Source organism: Amphibalanus amphitrite, unplaced genomic scaffold, assembly GCF_019059575.1.
Source record: "Amphibalanus amphitrite isolate SeventyFive unplaced genomic scaffold, NRLGWU_Aamphi_draft 000467F_arrow, whole genome shotgun sequence".
Classification (NCBI taxonomy): domain Eukaryota; kingdom Metazoa; phylum Arthropoda; class Thecostraca; order Balanomorpha; family Balanidae; genus Amphibalanus; species Amphibalanus amphitrite.
The window spans coordinates 482,760-508,832 of record NW_024881961.1 but is presented as its reverse complement, the minus strand read 5'-3'; the positions used below and the strand labels follow the sequence as shown (position 1 = coordinate 508,832).

The 26,073-nt window shown below is 46.1% G+C and overlaps 1 protein-coding gene and 1 long non-coding RNA gene across 2 annotated transcripts; one reads left to right on the top strand and one right to left on the bottom strand.

Annotated features, from left to right (window-relative positions):
* Positions 1 to 2,164: 2,164 nt before the first annotated feature.
* LOC122392043 lies at positions 2,165 to 22,792 on the bottom strand. The gene is made up of 3 exons (XR_006258442.1): positions 22,731 to 22,792; positions 15,451 to 15,591; positions 2,165 to 2,227 (listed from the first exon to the last, which is right to left on the bottom strand). It is a non-coding gene; the product is annotated as an uncharacterized LOC122392043 (long non-coding RNA).
* LOC122392042 (transcription factor Sox-10-like) lies at positions 10,673 to 24,568 on the top strand. Its single transcript, XM_043386529.1, has 6 exons — positions 10,673 to 11,021; positions 15,456 to 15,599; positions 21,544 to 21,714; positions 22,143 to 22,285; positions 22,754 to 22,987; positions 23,290 to 24,568. Exons 1-6 carry the CDS (start codon positions 10,906 to 10,908, stop codon positions 23,565 to 23,567), a joined length of 1,086 nt encoding a protein of 361 aa, XP_043242464.1. The 5' UTR covers positions 10,673 to 10,905; the 3' UTR covers positions 23,568 to 24,568.
* The last annotated feature ends 1,505 nt before the right edge of the window (positions 24,569 to 26,073 follow it).

Sequence of the window (26,073 nt, the reverse complement as noted above, 5' to 3'; positions counted from 1 at the left end):
TATTGTCCATGGATCCAAGTGAAGGATCGATGATCTGAGTGGATCTCGAAGAAAACGGCAAGATAGGATCTATGATCTCATGTCGAGAACAGTAGTCGGCATTCTTTTCAGAAGTAAGATCACTGCTGAACAAGAGCAACGCGTAACGTAACGATAAACGAATCGCTAACGTGGTAGCTCAATCAAGATCAGCAATCAGTAATCACGATAACAGCGGAAAGGTGCCATCAGCCAGCGGCGCTGCTAACATCGAGCAGACTGCCTCTTAGCGATCCTACCGTCCTCTATACCGTTTCCTGACTAGGCACCGCAGCCCTTTGGACCTACGCGACATCTAGCATCCAGCGCCTCAGCCTCCCTCGGACGCTGGCGACATCTATGGGGTACGGCAGAAAACAGGCATCGACAGTGCCAGAAATACGGGCGGAGCATCTGTAAGGAATCTGTATTCCGTGTCCTAGCCTATTCCTACCCATTGCTATACCTAATCTTTCCGTGACCCTGCTTAGTAATCTTGCTTAGTAAATGTCTTTCTGCAAACGGCGAAGAGAACACGGACTGAAGAAGCCACTGAAGTTGGACGATTGGGCCAAGCTGCTACGCGTCCTATACCCATCACCATGTGTCCTAGCCGGGCCCTGAATGCTGGCGGTTCCATACAGGTGGCATTGGGAGCCATGGAGGAGGGCCTTACTTAAAAAAGCTCTTTAATTAGTTATTTCTGAAAACTTATCAGGTGTCGATTAGTGTCCTATCCAGCATTCATTACCGTGCAGTTTAAAATTCAGACGAACCATTCGTAATAAAGAGGGTTACCGGTTAGCTGTCTTGTTATACGAGGAAATTGAGAAAATGTGTTGATTCCGGACGCAGTACGAGGGCGAATGCCCCATACTCACTCACCCCTCTTGGATCCGCCAGTATCCTTGAGTGTGAATGAGTATGGCCGGTGTGGAAACCTGGACACAAAACTCCAAGTTGGAGTGGGATACTGGATTTTCCACACTAACTTGAAGATTCTCTTTCATTTTACTCTCCTGATGTCATGCACATGATTACTTTAAAAATTGAGCCTTGAAAATATAGGGAACGTTTGCCACAAAATAGATCAAACAGAGCGTGACAGAGGAAAATTATGCAGATTATTGCACTGACATCGACATAGCTGAGTTTTTCACCTAACCAGACATAGGCCATGAGTGCCAGCGTGCTTGTTAGCAGACAGCTTGAAAAAGACCAGAGGCCAATTTTACCAAGATGAAAAATCGCCGGTTGAGGATATTAAATTTATTTAAGCTTTCCACAAGATTCCCCAATCACAAACACCGCGAAAAATTACCGCTGATATGAACATACATCAGTTAGGCTTGCATATTATTTGTCACATTGTCAGCGTTTATTTTTCGAAAGGCTGGCGAGAATTTGGGCGATATTGACCTAAAATAGCCAACGATAGCATGAGCCGCAGACGATAATTTTCTATTGGTAAAACTGACCCCAGATAAACGCAACACCTCTCGGTTCGATGAAATTAATGGTGTGAAGTGCTTTAGCGAGGAACATAGCGAGAATAGATACGTGAAGAATCATTGACCTTTTCCTCGAAAATGTAAAAACAATGCCAAAAGTTATATTGAATGCGGTAATATAATTATATATATAATTATATTGAACCGCGTTCAATATAACTTTTGGCATTGTTTTTACATTTTCGAGGAAAAGGTCAATGATTCTTCACGTATCTAAACGCAACACCAGTAAGCTAGGCACGCCGACCAACGATGTAGTTGAACTAGTCAACTAGTCAGCTACCTGAGCTAGCCTGCCAGCCAGCTAGGAAGCTAGCAGCTAGCCCACCAAACCTGCCAAGGTAGTCAAGCGTGCCAGCTCCCGGCACCGCCACCACCGCTCGATATTCTCGGCCCGTCTGACCCGCACTGGCAGGCGGTGCTCATTTGTTCCCGCACCTTTCCACCGCTCGAACAAGAACAGAGCTTCCATTGAGAAGCTGACGGCCCGTGCCTGGCCCGTGCCCGGTGCCGTGCCCGGTCCTGTGCCCAGGCGGTGGCCCAGAAATACTCGAGGCGCAACTGAGAGTCGGGCGAGTGGTGGACTGGACGGAACGGCAGACCGGCTGTTGGTGTAGGTCTGTCTGTTGGTTTGCCGGCTGCTTTATTGGTTGTCCAGTCTGTCGGTCCGTCTGCCTGACGAGTATCATTTTCCCGGCCTATCGGATGTTATGTTCAGTGAATTCCAGTTTTACCCATTCTTTATTTACGGACCACTTATTTTAGACATTCTACTCTCATTGCTACTGAATAGTTATACGATCGAAAATTCAAATAGCCTAGCAGTTAAGTCAGTTCAGTGGTTGAGAAAAAATATATCAATGAATGAATATAAAAAAGAAGCAAGCGAGCAAGGGAGCAAGGAGGGATGGAAACAAGGACGCTAGGCATGTGGAAACAAGCTAATAAATGAACGAACTAACGAGCGAACGAACGAACGAACTAACGAAAGAAACGAACGAACGGACGAATAAATGAATGAAATAGGAATGAATGAATCAATAAAGGAACGGAACGAATGAATGAATGAATGAATGAATGAATTTATGAATGAATGTCTAACAATCGCAACCAAATACGCCGTTCGACTTCACACAGGTAATGTCCGCTGCCCGTCGGCTGACGTCCCCCTTCCTCCCCTCCCCTCCCACCGAGCCGCCCGCCCGCCAGCTCCCGCGCTCGTCAATCACCTAGCGGCGACACGCGGAACTAATTGATGACGACAGGCCCCCAGGGCATACCTGACCTGTCGACCATCCACGGGAACAGAGCTTTACTGTTTAACGCCTGATTACAACAGCTGAGGCGAGTGTGGTGTGAAGTGAGGTTAATTTTGTTTCGCAACTATATATGTATGTGTCCACGTAGTCAAAGATGCTAAATCGTAAAGCCGAATTAATATGCAATGTCTTATAAATATGTATATGTGTCAATTTTCTTAGTAGGTTTTAAGGCTCAAGACTTGAGAGACGGCCGTTACAGCAGCTCCCATTTTCACGCTTTTCACCGATTTACTACAGTCATGGGAGCCGAAAAGATATGCTAGTGATGGTGTGGAACACGAGTAAAACAAATACAGACGGATCAATGAGGATTGAGCACGACAGTCCAGACAGGTTTATAAACACTGTGCATTTTACGGTGGGACTTCAGCAGGGAGAAAAAGGAGGGAATGCGGCAGCCATAAAATTGGAATTTGGAACACGGTAAGAAACCGTTATTTTCGCTTCGAATTCAGATTTGTATTTTAAATATTCTTGTCCGAAAAAAGAAACAGTAAGTTAAATATCATTGCAAAATACGGAATGCTTAGTTCACATAAAATTATCTGGCTCATTGAAAAGGTATACAGTGGCTTCTGATCTTCTTTCAGGCGGTTTATCATTTCATCTGCATTAGCAGAAACGGTTGCAAAAACACACGTATCAAGCACAGAAGCTGAGAGAAACAATACATCCTGTTGAGAGAAAAAAAAACATGCGGAGATCCACACGTCTTCATCTGCAGTCTCTATCCAGAAAACACATTAACTATCACTCGAAAATGATACGGCGCGGTTCTCAATCCAACCGCAATGGCAAACCTAACCCACAATCGCCTCCCTGGAACACATGGCATACAGACCAACCGCATCGGGGCATCCGGCTCCGACTCCTACACCCGCCGTTTGCACCGGAGGCGGTTCGTCGTGCTCGACGGCACCGGTGCGTCGGGAGCGACGCGGCGCGGCCGGGCGACGGACCGACCTCCGGGCCGCTTCCGGAGCCCGTGACCCGCGGCCGCCCGCCGCGCGCGACTTCAAAGGAGCCGCCCGCCCACTTCAAAGGAGCCGCCCGCCGCCGGCGGAGGACACCAGCGCACGCGCGCGCGCTTCTGCCGGTACCGCCGGTGGCGACGGTAAGCGACGGCAACGACGATGTAGAGAGAACGAAAAATGGGACGAGTCGAATGTGAGGTGTGGAAGAAAGAACGAAGAAAACTGGCATAGGACAGACGATTAATGATATGAAGAAAATGTCAAAAAATGCTGAGACAAATTCGTTAAAAAAAGCACGAGCTGAGAGCTGAGCCTTGCCACCATGAGTGAAAGGTGTAATATCTAGCTTTTTTGCAACTGTTCCGAATGCCTTTCAGATGGAGCTAAACTTTGGAGCATCTCATCTTTGTTTCAAGATGTTTAAAGGGAGATAATGAGCTTTCTTTTTTCTTTAATAAAAATTACTCGACATCTATACTATTTCTACTGTAGTTTCTATAAAATATGAAAATTTCCTAGCACATTTTCGTATGTGAAAAAGGTTTTATTTTTGCAAAAAAGAAGCAGTACTTGCAGTACTTGTAACACCCACCGAAATGCGTTGTCCTTCTCTATAAAAAAGTCGCAGTATATGGCGCTTTTGTTTCAAACAGCGACGCTTGGGTTTTTGTTTATGTTATCGCCTTGTCGTTGCTTGGTTGTAAGGATTCTAATTTGAATTAGAGTTAATTCGGTTTAGAATTAATTAGATTCGTACATAGTGCCTACTCTTCTTTGTTTCCAAGTATTATTTTGCGCCACAAATGAACGGCATGCGCCAGAAACGCAGCCAAATCTTGCGATTGCGACTACGAAATTCATTATTTTGGCCTCAGAGCCTGAAGCGAAAAATACAAGCATATTTATTTCAAAAAGACTTCAGGTTTGTCGAACGGTGTTATGAGAATTTTGATAACAGTACTGCATAAGTTTTTCAGTGATGCCGCAAAAGTGTTGTATCTATCTTCTTTTATTGTGCAGTCGGCGGGACCGATTCAAAATTGAGTCGTTGCTACTAAAATAGCAGCATATGGCCTCAGATGATGAACAGGAAAAATAGTTGCGTAAATTTAGACATAAACCACCCCCAAACCATGAATATCTTTTGAAGGCACTATAGACGACCATTAACTAACTAGATGTGATGAAGATCAAATGCAAGGAATACGCTCATTTTACAAAATTACATGCAAGTACCAAAAAGTGATGTAAGTACTTATTCAACGGTCATTTTCAGCGCTCCCCGCTAACGTGACTTCAAGTTGAGATATTTGCGGCAAGGTACCGCATTGAGCAAAATGGTTTTAATTTACATTATAACTTGTTGTGTTTTGTCAGAAAATGATCCTAACTCAGATTTTGTGGAAAAAGGTCATTATCTCCCTTTAATTGCGAATACTTCAATTACAAGGTCATGAAAAGTCATTCACTCATGCTCTTTTAGGTTATGTGTAGGTCTGTACACGGTCCAAAAAGATCACGATTACATAACGCTCTTAAGGCTCTTAACGCTCTTGGTCCGTGAACTTTTTACCAAAAGGTAAAACTTTCAGAAAGTAGAAACTTTCGAGTTCTTACAAATAACGTGTATATCGAACTTTTCACCCGGAACACCTGATGTCAGACCAAATGCAACGGAGAAAATCTAGTAACTGGCATTCCCCGTTATCCCGTTGTTCTCATAATTCTAGCCAGCATCATATGGCTTTTCCCATGGCAACATAATCCGGCAAATTAACCGCCGCTCAAGCAGCACCCTGCGTGGCTCACTCTCTGCTCAGCTACCTCAGAGGGCACGGTTCGCCACGCAGTGGCCTGAAGAGCTCCAACCATCCGTGAAAGAGGACTCTGTTGAGTTGGGCGTGACTGCTCGCAGCTGAAGAGCACGGCATCTGGAGTGTGTCATTTACATGTGATTAGCATGTTCTTGCTCTTGTTCTGGGTCGCGAAAGTCGTGTTGTCGTTGGCGAATTTACTGTTGAATGCGGATAATGTGAAGAAATGGCACAGTTTCCCAGGGATATTGTTACAAACTGGCATTTGTTCAGTGTTCACTATTATCACGGTAATTCCTCATCAGAAATAACTATCAGAAATAGTTCCAAATCAGAAATAGTTAGTTAGGTGCTGTCTACGAGCTCACACTCTTAAACTGAAAGGCTTTCGAATACTGATAGCCTGAGGTATTTTGCGTTTAAATCTATACAATTTAACAAATCCGATAGAATATAGTATCTTCTCATAGAACCAGACGTCACGTAACTGTTGCAAACACATCGCAGCTTCGATCCCCACTGGTAAAATGAACATTCTAGTGCTCACATATAGAAATCAAAACTTCGGAAACCCTTGGTCCTTGCCTACAGAAATATGCAAGTTCAAAATCACATAATTTACAAAATATTCCTACTACAAAAAACAAAACAAAAACTACAAAAATTTACAAAAAAAATCAAAAAATAACTACAAAAATAAACACAAAAAATAACAAAGTAACAACAATTACAAAACTGCTCTGCTGCTACTCCAGGAACGGTAAATTATATCTCCCTTTCCGCCTTGCATCTAAAAAGCAAAAACAGCGCATCAACCCTCCCCCTCCCACACGCAACCGCAAGAACCGCAGGCAGGTCACCCCCTCCCCCCCTCCCCACCTCACCTCACCCGCAGCCTCCAGTTGGCTCACCATCGCGGTACCCCCACCGCAGACAATGCCCTCTCAGAAGCGCCGGGCGGCGGCGCCCAGCTAAGGACAGTGTTATTAATGACGCAACTGGTCCGAATGACGTCACACTGACTCCCGCTGGGTGGACAGCACGGGTTGGCAGGTCGTTGGACAGCTGATTGAGTGAGAAGTCGGGGCAGGGGTGTGGACAAAGAGTGCCCGATATATAGTGTATGAGATTGACTGTGGTGTATCGGTAAAAGCAAAAATAGTAAGATTGCTTCATCAACTTGCTCCCCCCCCTTACACACACCTTCGAAAAATAAGTTAGTCACATGATCAGCTCAACTGTGCAGTGTCCCATCTAATCACGCCAGCAGCTGACAGCTCGTTGTTGCAATGTTTGATAGGTATTTATATAGTTTTAGGAACATGAACTATTTTGTAGGAAACCATAGCCCCAGCTACGGTATTAGCCATTTATCGATAATTATCACGGAATAAGCAGTCTTTGCTCATGTCATTTTCTTTTAATATTAAAACTAAATTTGCGTGAAAAAATGACCTATATTTCACCCATCGGACTTCTTCAGGGAATGCCCTGGCCCCAGTACAGTACTGAATCTGATTTGTTGCAAATTGAAACGGGAAACCACATCTCTTTTGAATTATTTGTCTTACTTGAAATGCGACTAGGCCGACTACCCCCTGCACTCACCGATAAACAACACCCATTAAAAACCGACACCTACGTCCAATGCCTCTTGCCGCTGCTGCCAACGACCAGCCCTACTACTTCCTCGACTTCCTTAAAACATCAGTGCACTGCTTCTTGAAAACTTCAAAATATCTTGATATAATCTATTTCAAACAACCTGCGGTTATCTTAATTGCTACCGATCTTATTTATCACCAGCTGCTGTGCAATTTAGCGCTGTTCTGTCCCTTGGAAGGTAGAGGCGATTGACAGAATGTGATGCAGTGACAGATCTAGGATGTAGCTAATTTAAATTGCTGGTAATTATTTTACACATAAAACGTCTACAGGGTGTTTTTTTTTACTTGTTAAAAAGTAATGAGGTCTAGTGGGGTTAAAATGCAAATATATCTTGCAAAATTATATGCCAGGATGACGAGCATTCTGAGACATTTTGATTTCATGCAGACACGATGCGAAGGAACGTCCATCGTGTATTTTACTTGTGCTTGAAGTTACCCCCTCTCTCACCGACACGACTCAGCCCGCCTGAGCACGTGTTGAACAGCACCATGGACTCTCATACTCATTAGGCGGACTGAAAAGGCTCCTATCGCCCATTTTCAGCTCTGCCAGATATTTCCACTGTTTTCTTGTTATATCTGCCATAGCTGGGTCCAAAAACTAGAAGTTTAGGGAGGGCAGGTCGAGGATTTTGATACTGGCGGCCCTGATGGTGTCTGATTCGCTGTTTTTCTTTCTCCCTGAAAACTGATTCTTCAAAAGCTGCTCATACGCCAGATGGACCGTTTGAAGGTTATTTATGACTACAAGCTTGTTCATGCGTTATTTAACGTCTTTCTGAGGTATCTCCTTGATCATCGTATGCTTCGAACTGCCTCAATGCTTCAGAATCATCGTTTTGTGTCGTTCCTTACTGAACGGCGGTGGACCATGAGTGCCCGATTGGTGGGACATTTTCAGGCTCCATTGGGGCCGAGGCCGTCGGTCAAAAGGGACAAATGATGACACCATACAAAATGTCCCAGATTTATCTATCACGTGCAATGCTTTTTTGCACGCGATTTTTCGATTTAGGGACCACCATTGACGTTTACTTTTTAACAGTTAAAAAAAAATCACCCTGTAGTTGCAGTTGAATTAGCTTGTTGCAGTTCGTTTATGTTTTGTTGCAGGGTGTCCCGCCCTTAACCGTAAAGAGACGTGAAACGTTGGACGCTAATGAATGAGATACAAGGCACTTGTATTAACACTTCCTCGAGCCACAAACTTGTCAATAATGTGGAAAATTTTGTTTCAAGATGCTGCTCTCTATGCCCTAAAGTGTTAGCGGATCTTCCGTGGTGTCGAACCGAACGACTTAGTCTAGGAAAGCATAATTTCACGAGTTTTGCTTTTACTTCCTAAGACCACGGCTTCATTTTTTAAATCTACGAAGAATTCTCCGTTTTTCCACGTGCATTGATTTTGCTTAAATGTTGTTAGGGGCCCTCTATTCGCAAAAGAAATCCGTCTAACTTTTTTGAGAAGCCCGGTACATGGCCGATGCGCTGTCTAAATCATGCCGCACTACCTCGTCTATTTATCCTGCAACGAGTTCCTGAAGAAATCCACGAATTCGCAGTGATGAACATTGTTCGAGTGGAAGGAAGGTCGGCAGATCCTTGATTACCAGTATGCAACACTTTGTTATGAGTCATTATAGCTTTGGTGATACCTTTCTAAGAAATACGTAATCCAGATGCATGGAGAAGTCAAGATTACATTGTTTGTTGATTCTAGGGCAATGCTCAAAACACCATAAATTACACATAACACAATGAACCATGCCACATCATCCTCACATCATCCACGCATCGTCGTGATCCGTCAAAACAGCCATATCCTATGCCATGAGGTTTCAAGCCAATTTGATGGGTCTCTTATCTCAGCTGGGTCTTATTTGAATCTGGAATGAATACATGGGGTCTTGACCGACAGAGGAATGAGGATATCATCTCTACACAGTTAGTAGATTTCTCATTACACAATTTGAAAAAGGCAGCAGAGCAAAATATTCCATTTACTGTTTAGGAATGAATTTTAAGAGGACCAATGGTGCAGCGATAAACTCTACCTTTTTAAAACACCCAGCCTGAACATTCCAATGTGCTTACATATGTGTAAATGCTCATACTAAAACACAAACATTTTCGAAATTCTTATGCATCACATGTAAAACAGGTTTGCGCTAAGCTCGTTCGCAAGCTATTCGGCTATGACGACGAAACGTGGTGATTCCGAAATTCAAATGTAAAACCTTAGAGCAAAACCTCTAAGTGAGTAACAAATGAAAGATCAATACGCTCGGAAAACAGGAAGGATAGCCACTGTTCTGAGCGATGATTAAATTGCTGACGTTCAACCAAGCAGGAACAATTTATCACCCCGAGACCCGAACACACGTCACGGAGTTGTCCCACATATTGAGCCACAGTTTGCGCTCGAATAAGACTGCAAGAGAAGTGTTCATTACGATACCTGTATTGATTTTAAGGGCAACGGTTTTCCTACAAGAGAACGTGCAAATCGCAAATATTCCTGCGGTTACAAGAGCTGTATATCCATGTCTCGAGTCGGAAAGATCTTTTCGTGTTTATCGATATTCATGAACGCGTTCACTCGGAGTTTGCACCTTGTGGGATATATGGAGAGCTACATTCATTCTTACCCATTTTGTATGCAGTAATCCCAAACGGGTAACGCCATTTATAGACACATTTACCTGGCATGCATGGAATACACTAAACCAAAACGAGTAACTTTGTCCACATGGCTAATTTCAATAGCAAACTATTGCCTACACAACTCGGCAATGGTGGCGAGCACGGGCGTGTAAACTAGCTTTCATTTGACAAACATTTTAATACGATTTGAAAATAAATAAATCCCAGAACCCTTGTCAGCAGCCTGTCGCAATACGCACATTTTCAAACCGTGTTACATCAGCGTAGGAAGCCGGCACTTGAATCCGCTTTACCTGCCATCAAGTACGCTCAAACACAGGCACAATGAAATCACAGGCAGTGCGTTGATTCCGTTATCTTGGGCCGGCACCCGGGCACTATCAACGCTAAATTCACAGACGGGCAAAACGCGACGTTTCGGGTGTTTCCGAAACTAGCCGTGAGAACCGTGCGAGACCGGACATCACGCTTGGTGGCCGAACCGATTTCGAGCAAACATAACCAATGTCCGTAATCTGCATTCTTAATCCACCCCGTCACAATTGGTCAGCGGAACGCCCTCTCCACCAATCAGCGCTCGCCATTCTGCGGCGATTTCTTTCCGAGCGCCCGCCGCGCTGCGATTGGCTGCCGTCGTCCGGGTGGGCGGAGCCTAACCGCCGCCGTACGGTTAATAAATAACTCCTCCCAAGAAAGACCGTCTTTATTTAGTCCTGCGGCGGGCACAGACGCGCGTTCATCTCTCGGCTCTCGGTGACACAAAGCCTGGTTGACCACCCCTGGACGCGTCAACAGAGCATTCAGCGTCCACCGACATAGACACTGTTGTGCGACGCGGGCGCGTCACAATCGTCGCGTTCTAGCGTGGTGCGCCGCGACCGTCTCCGCTCGCCGCGCGTGGCTGAACTGTGAGACTGTGTGATTGTCCAGCTATGGCTGCGGCAACTCCGACCAGTGAAGCTAGCGACGAGGGGGACAAGGGCATCTATGAGGCCGTCTCCAAAGTGTTGGAGGGATACGATTGGACCCTGGTGCCTATGCTGAACAGGTGAGTGCTTTCTGAGGGGCGCTGAGGGGTGCCGAGGGGTGCTGAAGGTACTGAGGGTTGTTGATGGGTTCTCAGTGCAGTGAGGTACCGTGGGGTGACAATGAGGTGTGCGGGTGCTTGCTGAGGAAGCTGGAAAGTGTTGATAGTGCCGTTGAGTGCCTTTGTGGCAAATTTCTCTGGACTGCAGCTTTGGGTTGCTTTTGAACTGGGATAACTATTGGTGAGTGAAAACTGAAGCATCAGACTGAAGCCTGGACGGCTCAATAAGAACAAGCGTTAAATTTTATAATTGATGGGGGAAAAGGTACATTTGCAACACACCTTTCAACAGGAACTTGCAGACATATGTCATCTGAATATAAATATGGCATCAAACCTATAAACTTCTCGTTAAAATAAACCATTTTCAGCTCAACAGTCTACACACGATCATACAGATGCATCAAAGCATTATTCGAGTAATTCGTTAATGGATCCATATATCCATTGAGTTGCTAAATGCTGGCGGTTGGTGGGCTTCGCTGTTGCACTCATGTCGGCCGTCGTGGCATCTATAGTGCGAGGCGATATTGTGGTTTGGCAGTCCGAGATGGTTAGAGACCGACTTGAACACAGATCACAGCTGAGGAAACCTGAAATTTTGGGTAGATGGATGTGATTGTAGGCTGTAGCGAGGTAGAAAATCGAATAATGATATGGAAGAACGGATGCATAATTTCATGTGTTTTCGGCCTCGTTGGTTGGTCTTATAAGGCGACGGCCATCCCACGACCTTACTATATAATTGTGCCTTTTCTGTAATTATAATGGTATTCTGGAACAAAGTGTGAGGCTACAATGCGTTGGCGCATTTAATCAATCCCATTTCAACCGTACTTACATTAAAAAACTACAAGCTGAATGCAACGATATCAAAAGCTTCAAACGTGTCCAACTACAAGGGTGATTCACTGCTCACTACGAGAGTCGAATGAGCACCCTTTTGGCTAATCGTTTTACAACTTTCAAGTTTTTTATATGTATTTTTGAAAATTAGAAAACTGTATTATAGACAGCAAATTTTTCTGGATTTCTTTTTTTCTCGACAAAGCAACGTCAACGCCGGTCATTGACGACCAGGGCTGTGGAGTCAGAGTCGGAGTCAATCGGAGTCGACAGTTCAGGCCAGAGTCGAAGTCGATCTGACAGTCGGAGTTCGAGTCAGAGTCACCAGAAATCCATCGATTCCGCAGTCCCGCTAGGGCTGCGGAGACGAAGTCGGAGTTAGAGTCGGTCGGAGTCGATAGTTTTGCCCGGAATTGGAGTCGGATTCGGAGTTTATCTGATTTTGGAAGCCGGAGTCGGAATCGGAGTCGAAGTCGCCGAAAATCATTCGACATCGCAGCCCTGCTGGCGACAGTTCTGTGCAACAGATACAGATAGATACAGATAACTAGATACAGATACAAGTTATATGAAAATATGATCTTGGTTCCTGATTGACGAATAACCGTGAAAACATGAAATTGTGTTTTCTTTTTCATCACCTGTCTCATAGCACCGTGAATTTTTGCGTGGTGAAGTTGCTGGTTCTCCAGTAACTATGCTGTCCAAGCAATCATGTTCGTGTCAAATTTTAAATAGAAGTCATTCAAGAGAATTAGGCACATTAATGCAGTGTATGTATACTGTATAGAATCCCAGTGGTATAGAATCTTCCGGCATTCATGGGGTGCTCAGTGCTCATTGTTCAAGCATCATAAGAGACCCTAATCCTCTGTTCCAACGTCCAGTTAAAAGTTAGCAATTTACCACCAGCTCAAACGACCAGAAGCAGTGGGTCAGTAACGTAAGATGGTTTTATGTTGCTGGAAGTGGGTGCACCTGCCGTGGTCGAGATATCCATATACCGTCCTATGCTCCCGGCTATATAAGCCAAATCGTTGCGCATAGCGCTATGAAATTTGCACAACTAATAGATCAAGAATGCGCAATGTGCCTTTGGGGGAACTAAGCTCGATTAGGTAAGTGGGGAACGCGTGGTGCGTGTCCCAAAAGTGCAAATTCGCGTCATATTTGTAAAAATCGACATGCAAAATCGGGCGAAAACAGCTAAATTTGGCCCACACGGACCCGGTCCCTGCGCAATATCGCGGTAACCGAGCGTCCGATCGGCAGGGGGAACACACTATGGTGTTGAGAATTGAGCGGGCCATCGAATAGTGCAAAATGCGGAGGGTAGCCCGCGTCACGTGCGGCAGTGATCGTTCTTTTGTTAATTACCGTCTTTAGTGTTTTTTGTGTCATGACAAAAAACGGTATTCTTAGAAATATGCAATATGCATGTTCCAAATATTATATGATCTATGTTTTACCGAAATTCATTGACGGCTTTCAGCAAACTTGCCTTCAGTTTTCGAATCCCGCCTAGGAAGAACACATGTTAAATAATAATCCGATACGGGCACCTCGAGTCGATGGATCTTTTTCCAAAGTCAAATGTTTGGCCGCCAAGAAACAATCGAACAAAAACAAACAAAAAATGATAATCGAACAAAAAATGACTATGTATGATTATACATCAATTTCATTTTTTCTTCTTTTTTTCCTTCTCGGCAAAGGGACACCCGATCGACACGAGACCAACCCAACACCCGCAAGTCGAAAAACCCTTCCTTGCTTTGCGGAGCAGGCGGGTCACCCTAGCTTTTACCCATCTGTCATAACTCATTGTCGAGTATAGTGTTCTGGATGTGCGACGGATGAAAGAAGGATTCTGGGATCAGTCGGCGAATCGGACAGGACATGTCATGAAACGAGACACTGAAAATTAATGTCAGTCGTGCGTAACATTTGTGAAACGTGAGAGAGCAATTACTGCATTGATCAGTTCTAACCGATGCTATTTTAACTTTACATGCTACAGTAGTATGTCTTCTAAGAGGGACTCCTTCAGCAGGCAAAAGAAAATCCAAATGTAAAAATGTTACCGATATAGCCGTGCAGTCTGGATTTGACAATCGTGCCCTATTTGGTCGGAGCTCGGAGGGCAGAGTTTGCCATTCTCTGCTCTAGTGACGTATGCAGTCTCATTTGTCATTCATTCTTCACACAGTTCTCTCTCCTCTCCTCTCTTCTCTCTCTCTCTCTCTCTCTCTCTCTCTCTCTCTCTCTCTCTCTCTCTCTCTCTCTCTCTCTCTCTCTCTCTCTCTCTCTCTCTCTCTCTCTCTCTCTCTCTCTCTCTCTCTCTCTCTCTCTCTCTCTCTCTCTTCTCTCTCTTCTCTCTCTCTCTTTCTCTCTCTCTCTCTCTCTCTCTCTTCTCTCTCTCTTCTCTCTCTCTCTCTCTCTCTCTCTCTCTCTCTCTCTCTCTCTCTCTCTCTCTCTCTCTCTCTCTCTCTCTCCGCTCTCACTCTGGACCCATTTCCCGCTCTCCAGACCAGGTAATCTGTCTCCTACAATAAAACACCTGAGTTTACCTGTGCGACAACCAGTGACTGCTGCAGTAACGCTCCAGCAACCAAGCGAAGCCAGCCGCCGGCTTAAAAGAACTCTGGTGACAGCTTCCATCATCAACCTCGGCCACCAGTGCGGCTCTGTAGGACGATTTAATGCTCGCAGTCTTGCAAGACCAATAAATCACTCGGTTTATGACAAACGACCAAAACTTGTCCGCGTGAATTTGTGGTAAATGCTTAATTTCAGTCATAATGAAAACACAAAATCTGTGGTTTTTATTCATTGACTATGAATTACGATAAGAGGAAACGGACGTTCGTGGATTTTCGGTTTCGTTTCTATGAATGGGGTCTGTGACACGGTGCCAGCGGGGTAGGTAACGGGCCATGCCGCGGTGATCACAGGCCAGCCGCACAATATGACGTCACTGGGTAATAGACACACGTGTTTGGAATGGACGGCCGACGCGACGGACCACCGTGACAGGGATTCATACACGCGTGCTCTCAGGGCGGTGATATGAAGATGATGAAGAGAAATTCTGATAAAAATGGGCAAAAAGGAGCAGGGGATGATAAAAGCGGAACGATCTGCGTTGAGATGATTGTGTGGAAAGGGGGGAGAGAGTAGGAAAAAATAGAGAGAGAGAGAGAGAGAGAGAGGAGAGAGAGAGAGAGAGAGAGAGAGAGAGAGAGAGAGAGAGAGAGAGAGAGAGAGAGAGAGAGAGAGAGAGAGAGAGAGAGAGAGAGAGAGAGATGAGAGAGAGAGAAAGAGAGACAGAGAGAGCAGGAAGGAGAGAAATTGGCAGGAAATGTGGAGACGGCATCAAAATTTAAGTTGATAATGAATTTCTGTGAAATCGAATGGATCACTGGACTATCTCAATGTTTGAGAAAAATGAATGTGTTCTGATTTCAACTGGGGTCATTTATGACAATAGGAACATAGAGGCTCGATTGTACCCCATGCTAACCCCCCTTCCCGTTTCCCTTACCTCAGAGCATCCGGCCGAGGTCGATCCCACGTGAAGAGACCGATGAACGCCTTCATGGTGTGGGCGCAGGCGGCGAGAAAGAAACTGGCCGACCAGTACCCGCAGCTGCACAACGCCGAGCTTAGCAAGACGCTCGGAAAACTGTGGAGGTAAGAGGGCAGCACGTGGTGACTTGAAACAATGCTGAATAAAAGGAAAGGGACAGTTGGTATGCTTGATATATGGGATAAGTGGCTGGCATGCATGGTCTTTGGTCCGTTCGGCGGTGTTTAGACTGCATTTTTTTGTAAATAACAGTATGTTATATTTTTGTTTTACAGCATTTTAGCAAAAGTTCATGTACTTTTCTTCAATTTCGCTTTCTGCTATTCATAAATTGGAATTTGGAGCTCGAATTTGAATGCATTGATTTAATTCCTTGTTTCAAAGGTTAGTAAAACTTGTAAACTGTAGTGGTGAATGATATGTGTCTGAGCTTGTTATATTTAAATGATAGACTTATCCACAAGACAAAGTAAGACCACCGGTCCGAGAATCAGAAAGCGTGAACAAGATTCTCGTATAGCAACGACCAACGTCGGCTCGCCAAAATCTCAGGCCTCAGCCCAGCGCACGGCGCCAGCCGGTTCCGCCGGCTCCAGCAGAGGGTAGGCTGACCCGCACGACACAAAAGTGTTGCGGCACAGCATGCTTCCAGGTAACGTAAAAACGCAACGGCGGGCTCCGGCCACAAATCTACCATTCAAGGAGACGAACAGGGCATCATCGAATGAAAACACAGTATGAGATTGGCCGTGGTGTAAGCTGGTGAGAAGAATAAGAATAAGATAAATATGTTCATCTGGAGCTGACACCGGGTGTTCTCGAACACTTTCTCTTGCGCATTCCATTCACCTTCAGACCCATGACTGGCACGTGTCGATGGCTTCGACTGACCGGCAACCACGGCCCTTCACCACTGCTCTACATACCACCCACACCCCGCCCGCGCCACCCTCGCCGCCTCCGCGCCACCTTTGCCGCACCTGCACCACGCCCGCGCCAAATTCTCACCAGTCACTGGTGTGTAATAGTGCGGCCACTGCGGCGCGGCTACGGCAGAAGTAGCGCCCGCGCGAACCGTCCGCGCCGGCTGGGGGCCGACTTTGCCGATCACCGGCGTCTCTGGCCGCGTTACGCGGTCATTGAGCAAGCTGTCGAGACAGCGGGGGTCTTCTCTGGCTTTCATCCTCCCCGCGTGACCCCGCCCTGTCCCTGCTGGGCCCCGCTGGGCCCCCACGAGCGACCAGAGAGGCCCCGCTGCGCTCCCCCACCGCGCGCCCGCTGCGACATGTCAAGCGCTCGGCGAAGCGCGGCACGAAAAAGGGCGCGAACGGCGCTGAGAAATGGCGCGACTTTGGCCGGCGCGCCACTATGGATGGCGCGTCTGCGACTGGTGACGCGGCCGCGATTGAGACGTGAACTGGCGCACGGCGGCGCGGGGGCGGCGTGCGGCGGCGCAGGGAGGTTGTAAGAGAAGAGGGATGAGATGTCAGTGGGGAGGTAGAATAGAGATACACGGGTGCGCACTGTCGGAATGAGGAGCAGGGGAACTACGGATATTATGGTAGCGCTCGGCAAATATTTTCTACAAATAAAGACAAAATGGTGGTGAAAATTCAAATCACATGACCATAACAAAATAAGCAAATTCAGTCTAGCCTACCAAGAGCTATCGAGAATATGAGTAAGCAGACATCAAATCGGTGCCTGAAAAGACAGGGTTCATTTCATCGGAAAATAAAAATAAGATGACGGGGAGATGAAAGCGCGATGATTGCCCGTATTTTCCAAAACAGGGGCAAATTTTCAAATTTTGCCTAACCCAATTTTCCTACAATTCCCAGAATAGCGCTATCACACATGCATGTCGTCAGCATGTGCTGACATCATATGTATGGCTTCTCCTGTTGATGCGATGTTGCAACCACTCCGACAAAATGGCCGACATGACGGCGGAGTCTGTCTCCCTTCCCGGTGACACTTCTAGCACGACCCGCTCCTCCCTTGAGCCACCACTTGCTAAACCAACAAACCTCGTGGGCTGGGCTGGATCAAACAGTCCGAAAAGTTGTCCTTTCTTCCAAAAACACGGTGTTCTCGTTTGGTCGAGTTGGCGGATGGTGAGGATCACAGGGATAAATGTAAAACAATCGTGTTATGGGTTGCCGCTTACTGTCAACGAGTGCTGGAGATTGTGAGAATGTCTAGGGCGACGGAGAAGATGCGCTTGTTATTTGGCGTTGCTGGTAAGCGCGCTGATCCGAGCTTCAAAGAAATAAGCGCATTAGCATTCATACAAACAGCCAAGGCGAGCAGCATAATTGAATCTTACTTGAAGCATGTTTACGTCATTGAAGCTTACTTTATTCAATTAAGTAAGCTAGAGCAAGTAACTTAATTTTATCATCGCTTCTTTCGGAATTATTTTACATAACAACATTTCAGGTTTCTACTAGTTGATCTGCACGTTTATATGCTATGACGTTTGTAAGCCCGAAAGTTTCTATTGTGAAAATGCACATAGCCTAGTTTGCATGCATATCGCATTGTGAGAGCAGCATGCTCTAATAATTTTGTCCACCCATACGAAGCTGTGTAATGTGTTAGCTTGCCCCATAACGGCCGAAGTGTCTCATGTTCGAAATAGTTCGTCAGAGGACGCTCCCGGCTCCCGAGCTGCCTTTTAAATGGGACACACCCGGTACCGTCCGGTTTTATGGCAGGGACGGTCAGGGGACGGAGGGTGAGGACTGGGGGATGACCCTCCCCGCGCCACGTGCTAGAAGTCGTCGACATTTAGGCTTGACTGCCTGCGCTGCTAATTAATATCCCATCCAATTAGGCTAGCCCGCGCCCCGTAGGGCTATCTGCGGACCCTACCAGCCGTGGGGGGGGGGCGTTTCGCCCCCCCCCCCCTATGACTTTTGAATATGGACATGGTCTTTTTGCACGAGCTAGTGAAAACAGAAAGATGTTAGAATGAAGTACATATCGAGTTGAATACAAACTTCGCTGTTCTGAGGCCAGTTTTACCAACAGAAAAAGCCGCCTGCCGGAATTTTTTGCCTAAAGGCCGCTTCACATACAGAGCGTAAACGCGATGGGCATGTAAGAGCATAGGGGTTTACCGTTTACGCTCGTATGTGAAGCGGTCTTTTGACAAAAAATTCCGGCAGGCGGCTATTTTTCTGCTGGTAAAACTGGCCTATTGTTTTCCATTTTCACTATGAATTAAGTAAAAGTAATAGAAGTTCTAAAATGCAATTGTAAATATTGTTATTTAGCTGGGACGGTTGCATAGTGGACGGTCATAGAAGGCAATAATTGAACACCAGCTATTTTTTATTGAATGGGAGCTTTCGAAAGCTATGCAGCTTTCTTCGTTAGCGTTGGTACAAAACACTAAAACAGATCCATGTGAAAATTGAACAGTTAGGTACGTTGCAAAATGTACCTCATCTTGCTAAAATGCACTTAAGTATTCTATAAGTCTCAAGTATTCTAAGCTCTTATGGTATATAAGAGCTAAATATGCTGTTTTATTTACAATGCATCAAATTTAATCGCAACATATCATGTCTGATAAGCATAACCAATATGGCGACCGCAACTTACGACCAAATCTCATTTGAACGAGTGTTACATGCAAAACCACTCAAGCACCCATCTTGGATCAAACAGTTGCCGCCATAACCCCATTGCCACATTGTTATCAGCCCACACCACTCCTACCAACAAAAAACATCACCTCAATCGCACAAAGACGACCCAGTATTTCGGAGAGCTCCTATTCCCAGAAAGCCTCTTCAGAGGCTCCGAAGTGACGTTTCAAGTCTCCGTTTGGCATTCCCTGATAGGAGCCAGCCCCTCGTGCAGGCAGGTATCGTCACAATCACATGAAGGTAACGATAGGTTTATCATGGGGCTCTCAGGGTGGGGTGGACGGAGGGAGGGGAGGGTTAGTCGGGGTGGTACGCCCAGACTGCCCACTGGGGTGGACGGAGGGAGGGGAGGGTTAGTCGGGGTGGTACGCCCAGACTGCTGGGGCTAGATTTGGGGTCGGTTAAGAGGTCATCAAGACTGACATGCACATTGCTCAAGGGGGGGACTCACCGAACTATCTGTTTTGAGGACATAAACTGCAATGAAGAAGCATGACCCGTGGAGAAAAAAGATGAAGGCAACATGGGTGCCCCATGTAAAGATCAGAAAAGATGAACGGCTTCGATTTACTTGCGATTTGCTTCGATTTGCTTGCGATTCGAATTGAGAAGCGATCTATTTTCAGGCAGCGCTTTGGTGTTTGTGTATCCATCCTTTTCCCAATTCGATCTGTCGGTCCCAAATACATGTTCATGTATTTGTAACGGTCTTTTCTACCATGACAGTAGTACACGTGAAAGAGATTTATTTCAGGCATGCTGTCATTTTGGAATAGGTAGAAAAACGGTACAAAAGCAGAATGCTGTGCGAGTTTGAATTTGGTAAATGTCTGTGGAATCTTGGAATGCCTACTGCTTGAATCCTATACCTTCTTGTATCTTCAGTCTACCCCGACATACGAGTACTTCCGGCTTACCAAATACCACCTGCAAACATTTCTCTAGCAAACTCCTCCCCTTTCTTCAAGGATTCCACCCCAACCGCCACGCACACATCGCAGCACTTCTTTCGGCGGTAAATACTATTTGAAAAGCGATAATTGGATGTAATCGATGCAGGTGGTACTGATAACGATGAAAAGGGGGTCGCCCGCAACATCAAAGGCCTGTCCGGCAGGTTGTTGAGAACCGGAGACTCGGAGTGTATGTAGTGAGGAGAGGTGGGTCGGTGGCTCAAGTGTAACACTTAGCACGCTGCTAAGTGGTGTGGGTAAATTTTGATCGAAAAAGGCGCGTCAAGATTAGCCCGCCATTACTTCGGCCAAGATGACTTCGGCATGGGATGCAGTAGATCTTTGAGATTGAGATAGTGCATGGTATTCGTATCATGAGGCTTTCAGAAGTACGGAGGCATTTTTCGCATAGCTTGGAGATATCGTTTGGCCTCGACAGATAACAATGGCTGATGAGCATCGTAGGTATTTGTCTGCAAGGGATGGTTACATGCAATACAATTTGATAAAGGCAATTAAAATGACGAATTGTAAGCCCCCCCCCCCCCCATACAAGTGATGGTAGCCCATTTTCCTTTAGTTTATCGGAGTATCAATTCACAGCGTTTTAAATAGACATGTCATTTAGGGTTAGAAATCCCTTAGTTACACCCATTTCTTACGCAAATTAGCTGCGCCGTGATCAGCAGACTTTTTGCTTGCTTTCCTTCTTTTTCTGTCTTTTTTTCGACACTCATTTACCTACTCATTTTTTTTCTAGTCGCAATCCATCCCCGCTTTTCCGCTACATTCGTCGTGCCTTCTATTCCCAAGACTGTCGTGTAAGCAAAGCAAACAGCTCCAATCAGGAGAACACACATACTGAAAGATACGGGGCCATTGCAGAGGCCGCCGCAGTGACAAAGAAACAGATAGTGATATTGACTCTCCCCCTGTGTGTCGAGACAATATTGCCGCGCCCATAGGCACGCGAAGTGACCCCACACGTAGCGAAGCACGGCAGTTGGGGACCGGACTTGAGTGGTTCTCTTGTGACGTAAATGTTGTGCGTAACGCAGTTTAGGCGTGGGAAAAGACCAAGCAGGAAAAAGGTGATATTCCGGTCATGGAAAAACGGTTTTAGCATATAGCCTGCGACCAATTTAAGTACCAATCACTGACAGTTGGGAGCACGCCTTCCGAAACGCCTTCCGAAACGCGAAGCGCCACGCACAAGGGCCCATAATAAATGCGCATCAACTCCCCTAAAACAAAAAACGAAAAGGTCGGGCATGCTCTCTTACGAGACTTTGTTTGCCTACAACGCCAGAAATGAGTCCCAGAAGACTGCTGCTGCCCCATAGCCCAAGACATAGATAACATGGTTCATGTTATCTATGCCCAATATTTTACATCTTTCTCCAGTTCTCGTTACCACACCCTTCTTTCCTTCGCAGACTGCTCAGCGATGCCGACAAACGACCCTTTATTGAGGAGGCGGAGAAACTCCGACGGCAGCATAAAAAGGATCATCCTGACTACAAGTATCAGCCCCGACGCCGAAAAGCCCTCAAAGGACCCGCCTGTGCCGCCAGTCAGCAGGGGAACACGGTTGTGTTCAATACGAGGTGAGCAGGCGTTGTCATGGCAACTTGCATATGATTCCGAGGAAAACTAGTTAACTACGAGTGCAGCAGAAGCCTTGATAATGTAAGAAAATCATATTGCTGTATTGAAATAGGCTATTGACTTTGGTACATGGGGATTGAGGCTAGCACGTAAACAGCGCCTGAATCCTTGTATTCACAAATGTTTTGACCCGATGGAGGTGCTCAGCGGCGGATTCGATGGAAAGCGACGAGCTTTTCCCTTACCATTGTCAGAATCCTAGAAATACAGATAGTATTGCATCTACCGTTTTGCATAGAAACAACAAATAAGGAGTTTTGACAATTTCCGGTGCTATCAAAACTCGCAAATGAATCCGGGAGCCCACCTCCCCCCCCCCCCCCCCAAGTAATGAGAGCATAACCCTGATCTTCCCGTTCTATCGCAGTCGGCAACACACCATGGAAGAGGCAGCCGAGGCGGCCCGACTGGCAGCCTCTCAAGGTCAAGGTCAGGGTCAAGGTCACGGCCCTCCTACGCCGCCGACCACGCCTCAGGCGGAACTGCTACGAGACAACAAACAGGCAATGGGTACGTTCAATCGCCTGGTAACGAAATGATAACATAAAAGTGCAACGTTATGAGTTAGGACATTTTAATTTAAATAAATTTGTTCAATCCGCTGGCGTTATGTAGATATTACCCAATATTTTGGGGAAAATAAAGCAATTAAAAAGGAAGGCATCGATCGGAGGGAAATATTCAATCACCGCTGTTCAGTGTTCACTGCTTTCTCAATTGATGATTTTCAGTTGAGCATAATTTATTGGTAAAATAAAACACTTGATACGCTATGAAGTATAAGGTGCAGTGCAAGAACAACATCAATAATTAATATTTTTGCTGACATACACGGTCGTTTGTAATATGCAACATAAAACGTGAATAGCATCACCCGTCACACACATGTATCAGCCGAGCCTTTAGACACTCACCCCAAGCTGTCAGCCGGCCTCCCCGTTTGACGTCTTCTCACCTTCTCTGTCCCCTCTCTCCCAGGCTTCCTCCAGGGCAGTCCCGGCGGCCTCAGCTGCTACGGTACGCGACCCGCAGCCAGCGCCCTGGCTCGAGGTCAATGCACCGCGGTCGCCAGCCAATCAGCGTGCGCCTCGGCCGCCGGCCGACCCACAATGCCCCAGGCGTCGCCTGAAGACGCGTCCAAGGTCACGTGGCCTAAGGAGGATTCGTATCGCAGCCACCAGGCGGCCGCCGCAGCCGCTGCCGCTGCTGCCGGTGAGTTTTTTTTTTTGGAGGGCGGGGGGTGGAGAGGTTGAAGATTGAGATTTTCGAGAGAAAGGTTTCTGGGTTTTGAAGTTGCTTGTTATGCAATGTTTGGCTTTTTTGTGTCAAGTCTGACGATCATGAATATCTGCAGCGGCAGTCTTTGTGGCGTTTCAAAAATAGAAACTTTACACTTATCTAAATCGTCAATATTCAGTGACAAAATTGACGATATTCCTAATATATCGAGCCTCCGCAAAATACACGTTTCCGCTCTTTTCATCTTAGGTGACATTGGATATGTTCCATTACAGGCAGCTCCGGCGGGGTCGGCGTCGCCTCTTCTCAGCTCTCTCAGCTGCCTCAGGCGATGGCCTGTGATGCCTTCTACAGTCAAACCGGCTTCAAACCCGACGACGATCGACTGTACAGGGGTCATGAAGAGCGCGTTTACCGCGGTCAGCCATTCAGCAGTCAGCTGATTGCACCGTCAGCTGGCTACTCAGCTGAAAACATGGCGTACTACCAGAACCTGTATCAGTATCCCAGCCAGCGACCTTACGATGCCAATGATCCGTGGACTTTTATGTGATGACGTCAAAGAAATGGCGTTGACCAATAACGGATCGGTACAGCGTGGTAAATGACGTCAGAGAAGGGACTCGAGTAATGGAACTGGGGAGTGTTGTTAGTAATGTATGTTTAAGCTTGTTGTATTGAAGACTTTCTGCTGTTAAAAGTGTCGCTGAAATGTGCCATGTTCCCGACCGAATAGTGTCATTCGTTCACAAATGTTGAAGCGGACTTGAACGACTATGTGTAATGTCTGAAGCTGTAACAAAATGTTACATAACACTGCAGATATTGCAACAAAATGTTATGGCATGCCACGAAATAATACTACTACACAGTACACAATCAGCCGTGCTAAGTGCCTTGGAAAGGAAAAATCGCTCTAAAACTCAGTGCCTGAAAGATCACACAGGAAGAGACTCAGTGATACAACAGTGTACGCTTTGGCACGTCACAACGCCACCCGCCACGTGCCAAAACGTGCCAAATGCCACGTGCCAAAACGGTCGGTAACTGCGCGTGCAAAATGGCACGTTTGTAATGAGCCGGACCAGAGGTGATGAGTGGAATGTGGCGCGAGAGAAATGGCGCGAGTGCGTCTGCTAAAGTGTTGAATAAGTTAGCGTTGCTAAAACCAACATTGCGTTAGTTTGAGCGTGGGCACGTTGTGTACAGTTTTTATGTTGGCAGTTTGTGACAGGAATTAAATGGATGTGTTGACTTCTTTCGTTAAGCTTAATTGATGCGGTTAGATTGTTGATCATGTTTTATCTGTGCTTTCCGATAAGCTTATGTCAAAGTGTGTTTGTGTGTTGTTTGTTTGGTTGGATGGGAATGTGAGACATACAGTTTAGAACTTATGTGCCTTTTGTCGCCTAACGCATAATTCCTGATCAATGTGTGCGCTTAGTTGCAGGTAACCTATCAATTAAATAGTCATTTGCTCTATTTCTTACCTTGTAAAAATATGTTGTTTTATCTGTGCCATGAATATACGAGGGAAAAATTGCCGTTGATAAATTTCACAGTTTGTATCACATGTTCTTCGAGAGAATCAAGCTGCATCTGAGCTTGCAAGGCGAGACACAAACTTCATTCACACCAGTACACATATCAATCACCTTGCAAATGTTATGAATGTGTTCCTTATATTTTTTCATTAATAAGAAAATGGCATGCCGATGGGTTATATACGTAGGTCATTCAAAAAAATATTTCGTCACCAATGCTTGGCTGCTTTTTTATTGGAAGCAGCCTGGCACTGAGTTAACGCTCTGAATGGCGAAGACAAAAAACCGTTCAAAACAAAGAAAATTCCCTGCAACATAAAACCGAACACCGTGTTTATCATAATCGCAATCCAATACCAACGACTAACTGATCAGAAAATATATAGCCGCACCACCCCTCAGTAACACTAATGACGTCATCGCGTCCAGATCACCAATGGGGTGCCGACCAGCATCTGTCGTCAAATTAGTGTTAGCGGTTCGAGGCTGTTCCGCTTCTGATAATACGAAGGGCGGCAGGGCGGCTGATCAAATGATGATGCTGATCATGTGCGTCATTTTTATCTCGAGTTGACGGCACTATTTGACTGCCACGTCATTCCGTCGTTATGGTGCGTTGATTGATACGCACCATAACACCCATGGTTAGAGAAGTGGTAGCTTAATTTGCTTTTTTTAGAGGGCCTATCCGTCCGACTCGGACGAAAGGCGATTACTTGAGATCTGTGTTCACATTCCTGTGAATTTCTCATTAGTTCAAACGTCGCCGTTCGCTTGTGTTAAGACTTCGGTTCATGATTAAAAGGATGTTTAATATTTTTGTCCTCATCTTATTCACCAGTAAAGACCTTACAACTTCCCAATCATTCACAAAATATCGAATCCATGATGCAATAAGACAGAATGAGAGCTATAGATGCGTGAGCATTAGCCCACAACTTTGGATGGATCTTTGTAAAGAGCGAGAACATGAAATTGGCAAACAATTGTAATCCCCCTACCATTCGATTGCTCATGTCTGATCAAAACAACCACCGATCATTTATTTGAGGAAGTGCTCTGCATCGAGCATAGCAAAGACCGGTGCTTCAACCAACGGGAGCTTGGAGGTGGAGCCTGATGCGCTACAGAACAAATATTTTTGTACCGTACCGTGCATGAATCTCTTCCCATCACTAACCATGGATAAGCAGGGGCTCTCTCGGCTCCCGTTTTCAATCGTTGACGGTGTCGACTTTCGGTACGTGTATACATCCGCTGGTCCGCGCGCCCCTGGCCAGGGCGCCATCTAGCGAACTGCAGAGCGTCGATGACCTAATGAGAGCGATAACACGCGTTCAGGAGCCGACACGAGCTGGGGAGGGGAGGGAGGGGGTGGGGGAGAGGGCGTGGATAGACTCTGTGCTAGAGGCTCTCCCGGGAGAAAGAGAGCGGGTTTACCAACGCTGGACGTGGCCTAAAACGCTCACATTTTGTAAAACGTCCGGGACTTTGTCGCAAAATATACCTACAACT

Bases quoted from the DNA above. Each gene is read 5' to 3' on its own strand.
- LOC122392042 (XM_043386529.1), top strand. From the start codon at position 10,906: ATGGCTGCGGCAACTCCGACCAGTGAAGCTAGCGACGAGGGGGACAAG. The intron at 11,022-15,455 runs GTGAGTGCTTTC...CCCTTACCTCAG, and splicing joins CTGGTGCCTATGCTGAACAG to AGCATCCGGCCGAGGTCGAT. The intron at 21,715-22,142 runs GTGAGCAGGCGT...GTTCTATCGCAG, and splicing joins ACGGTTGTGTTCAATACGAG to TCGGCAACACACCATGGAAG.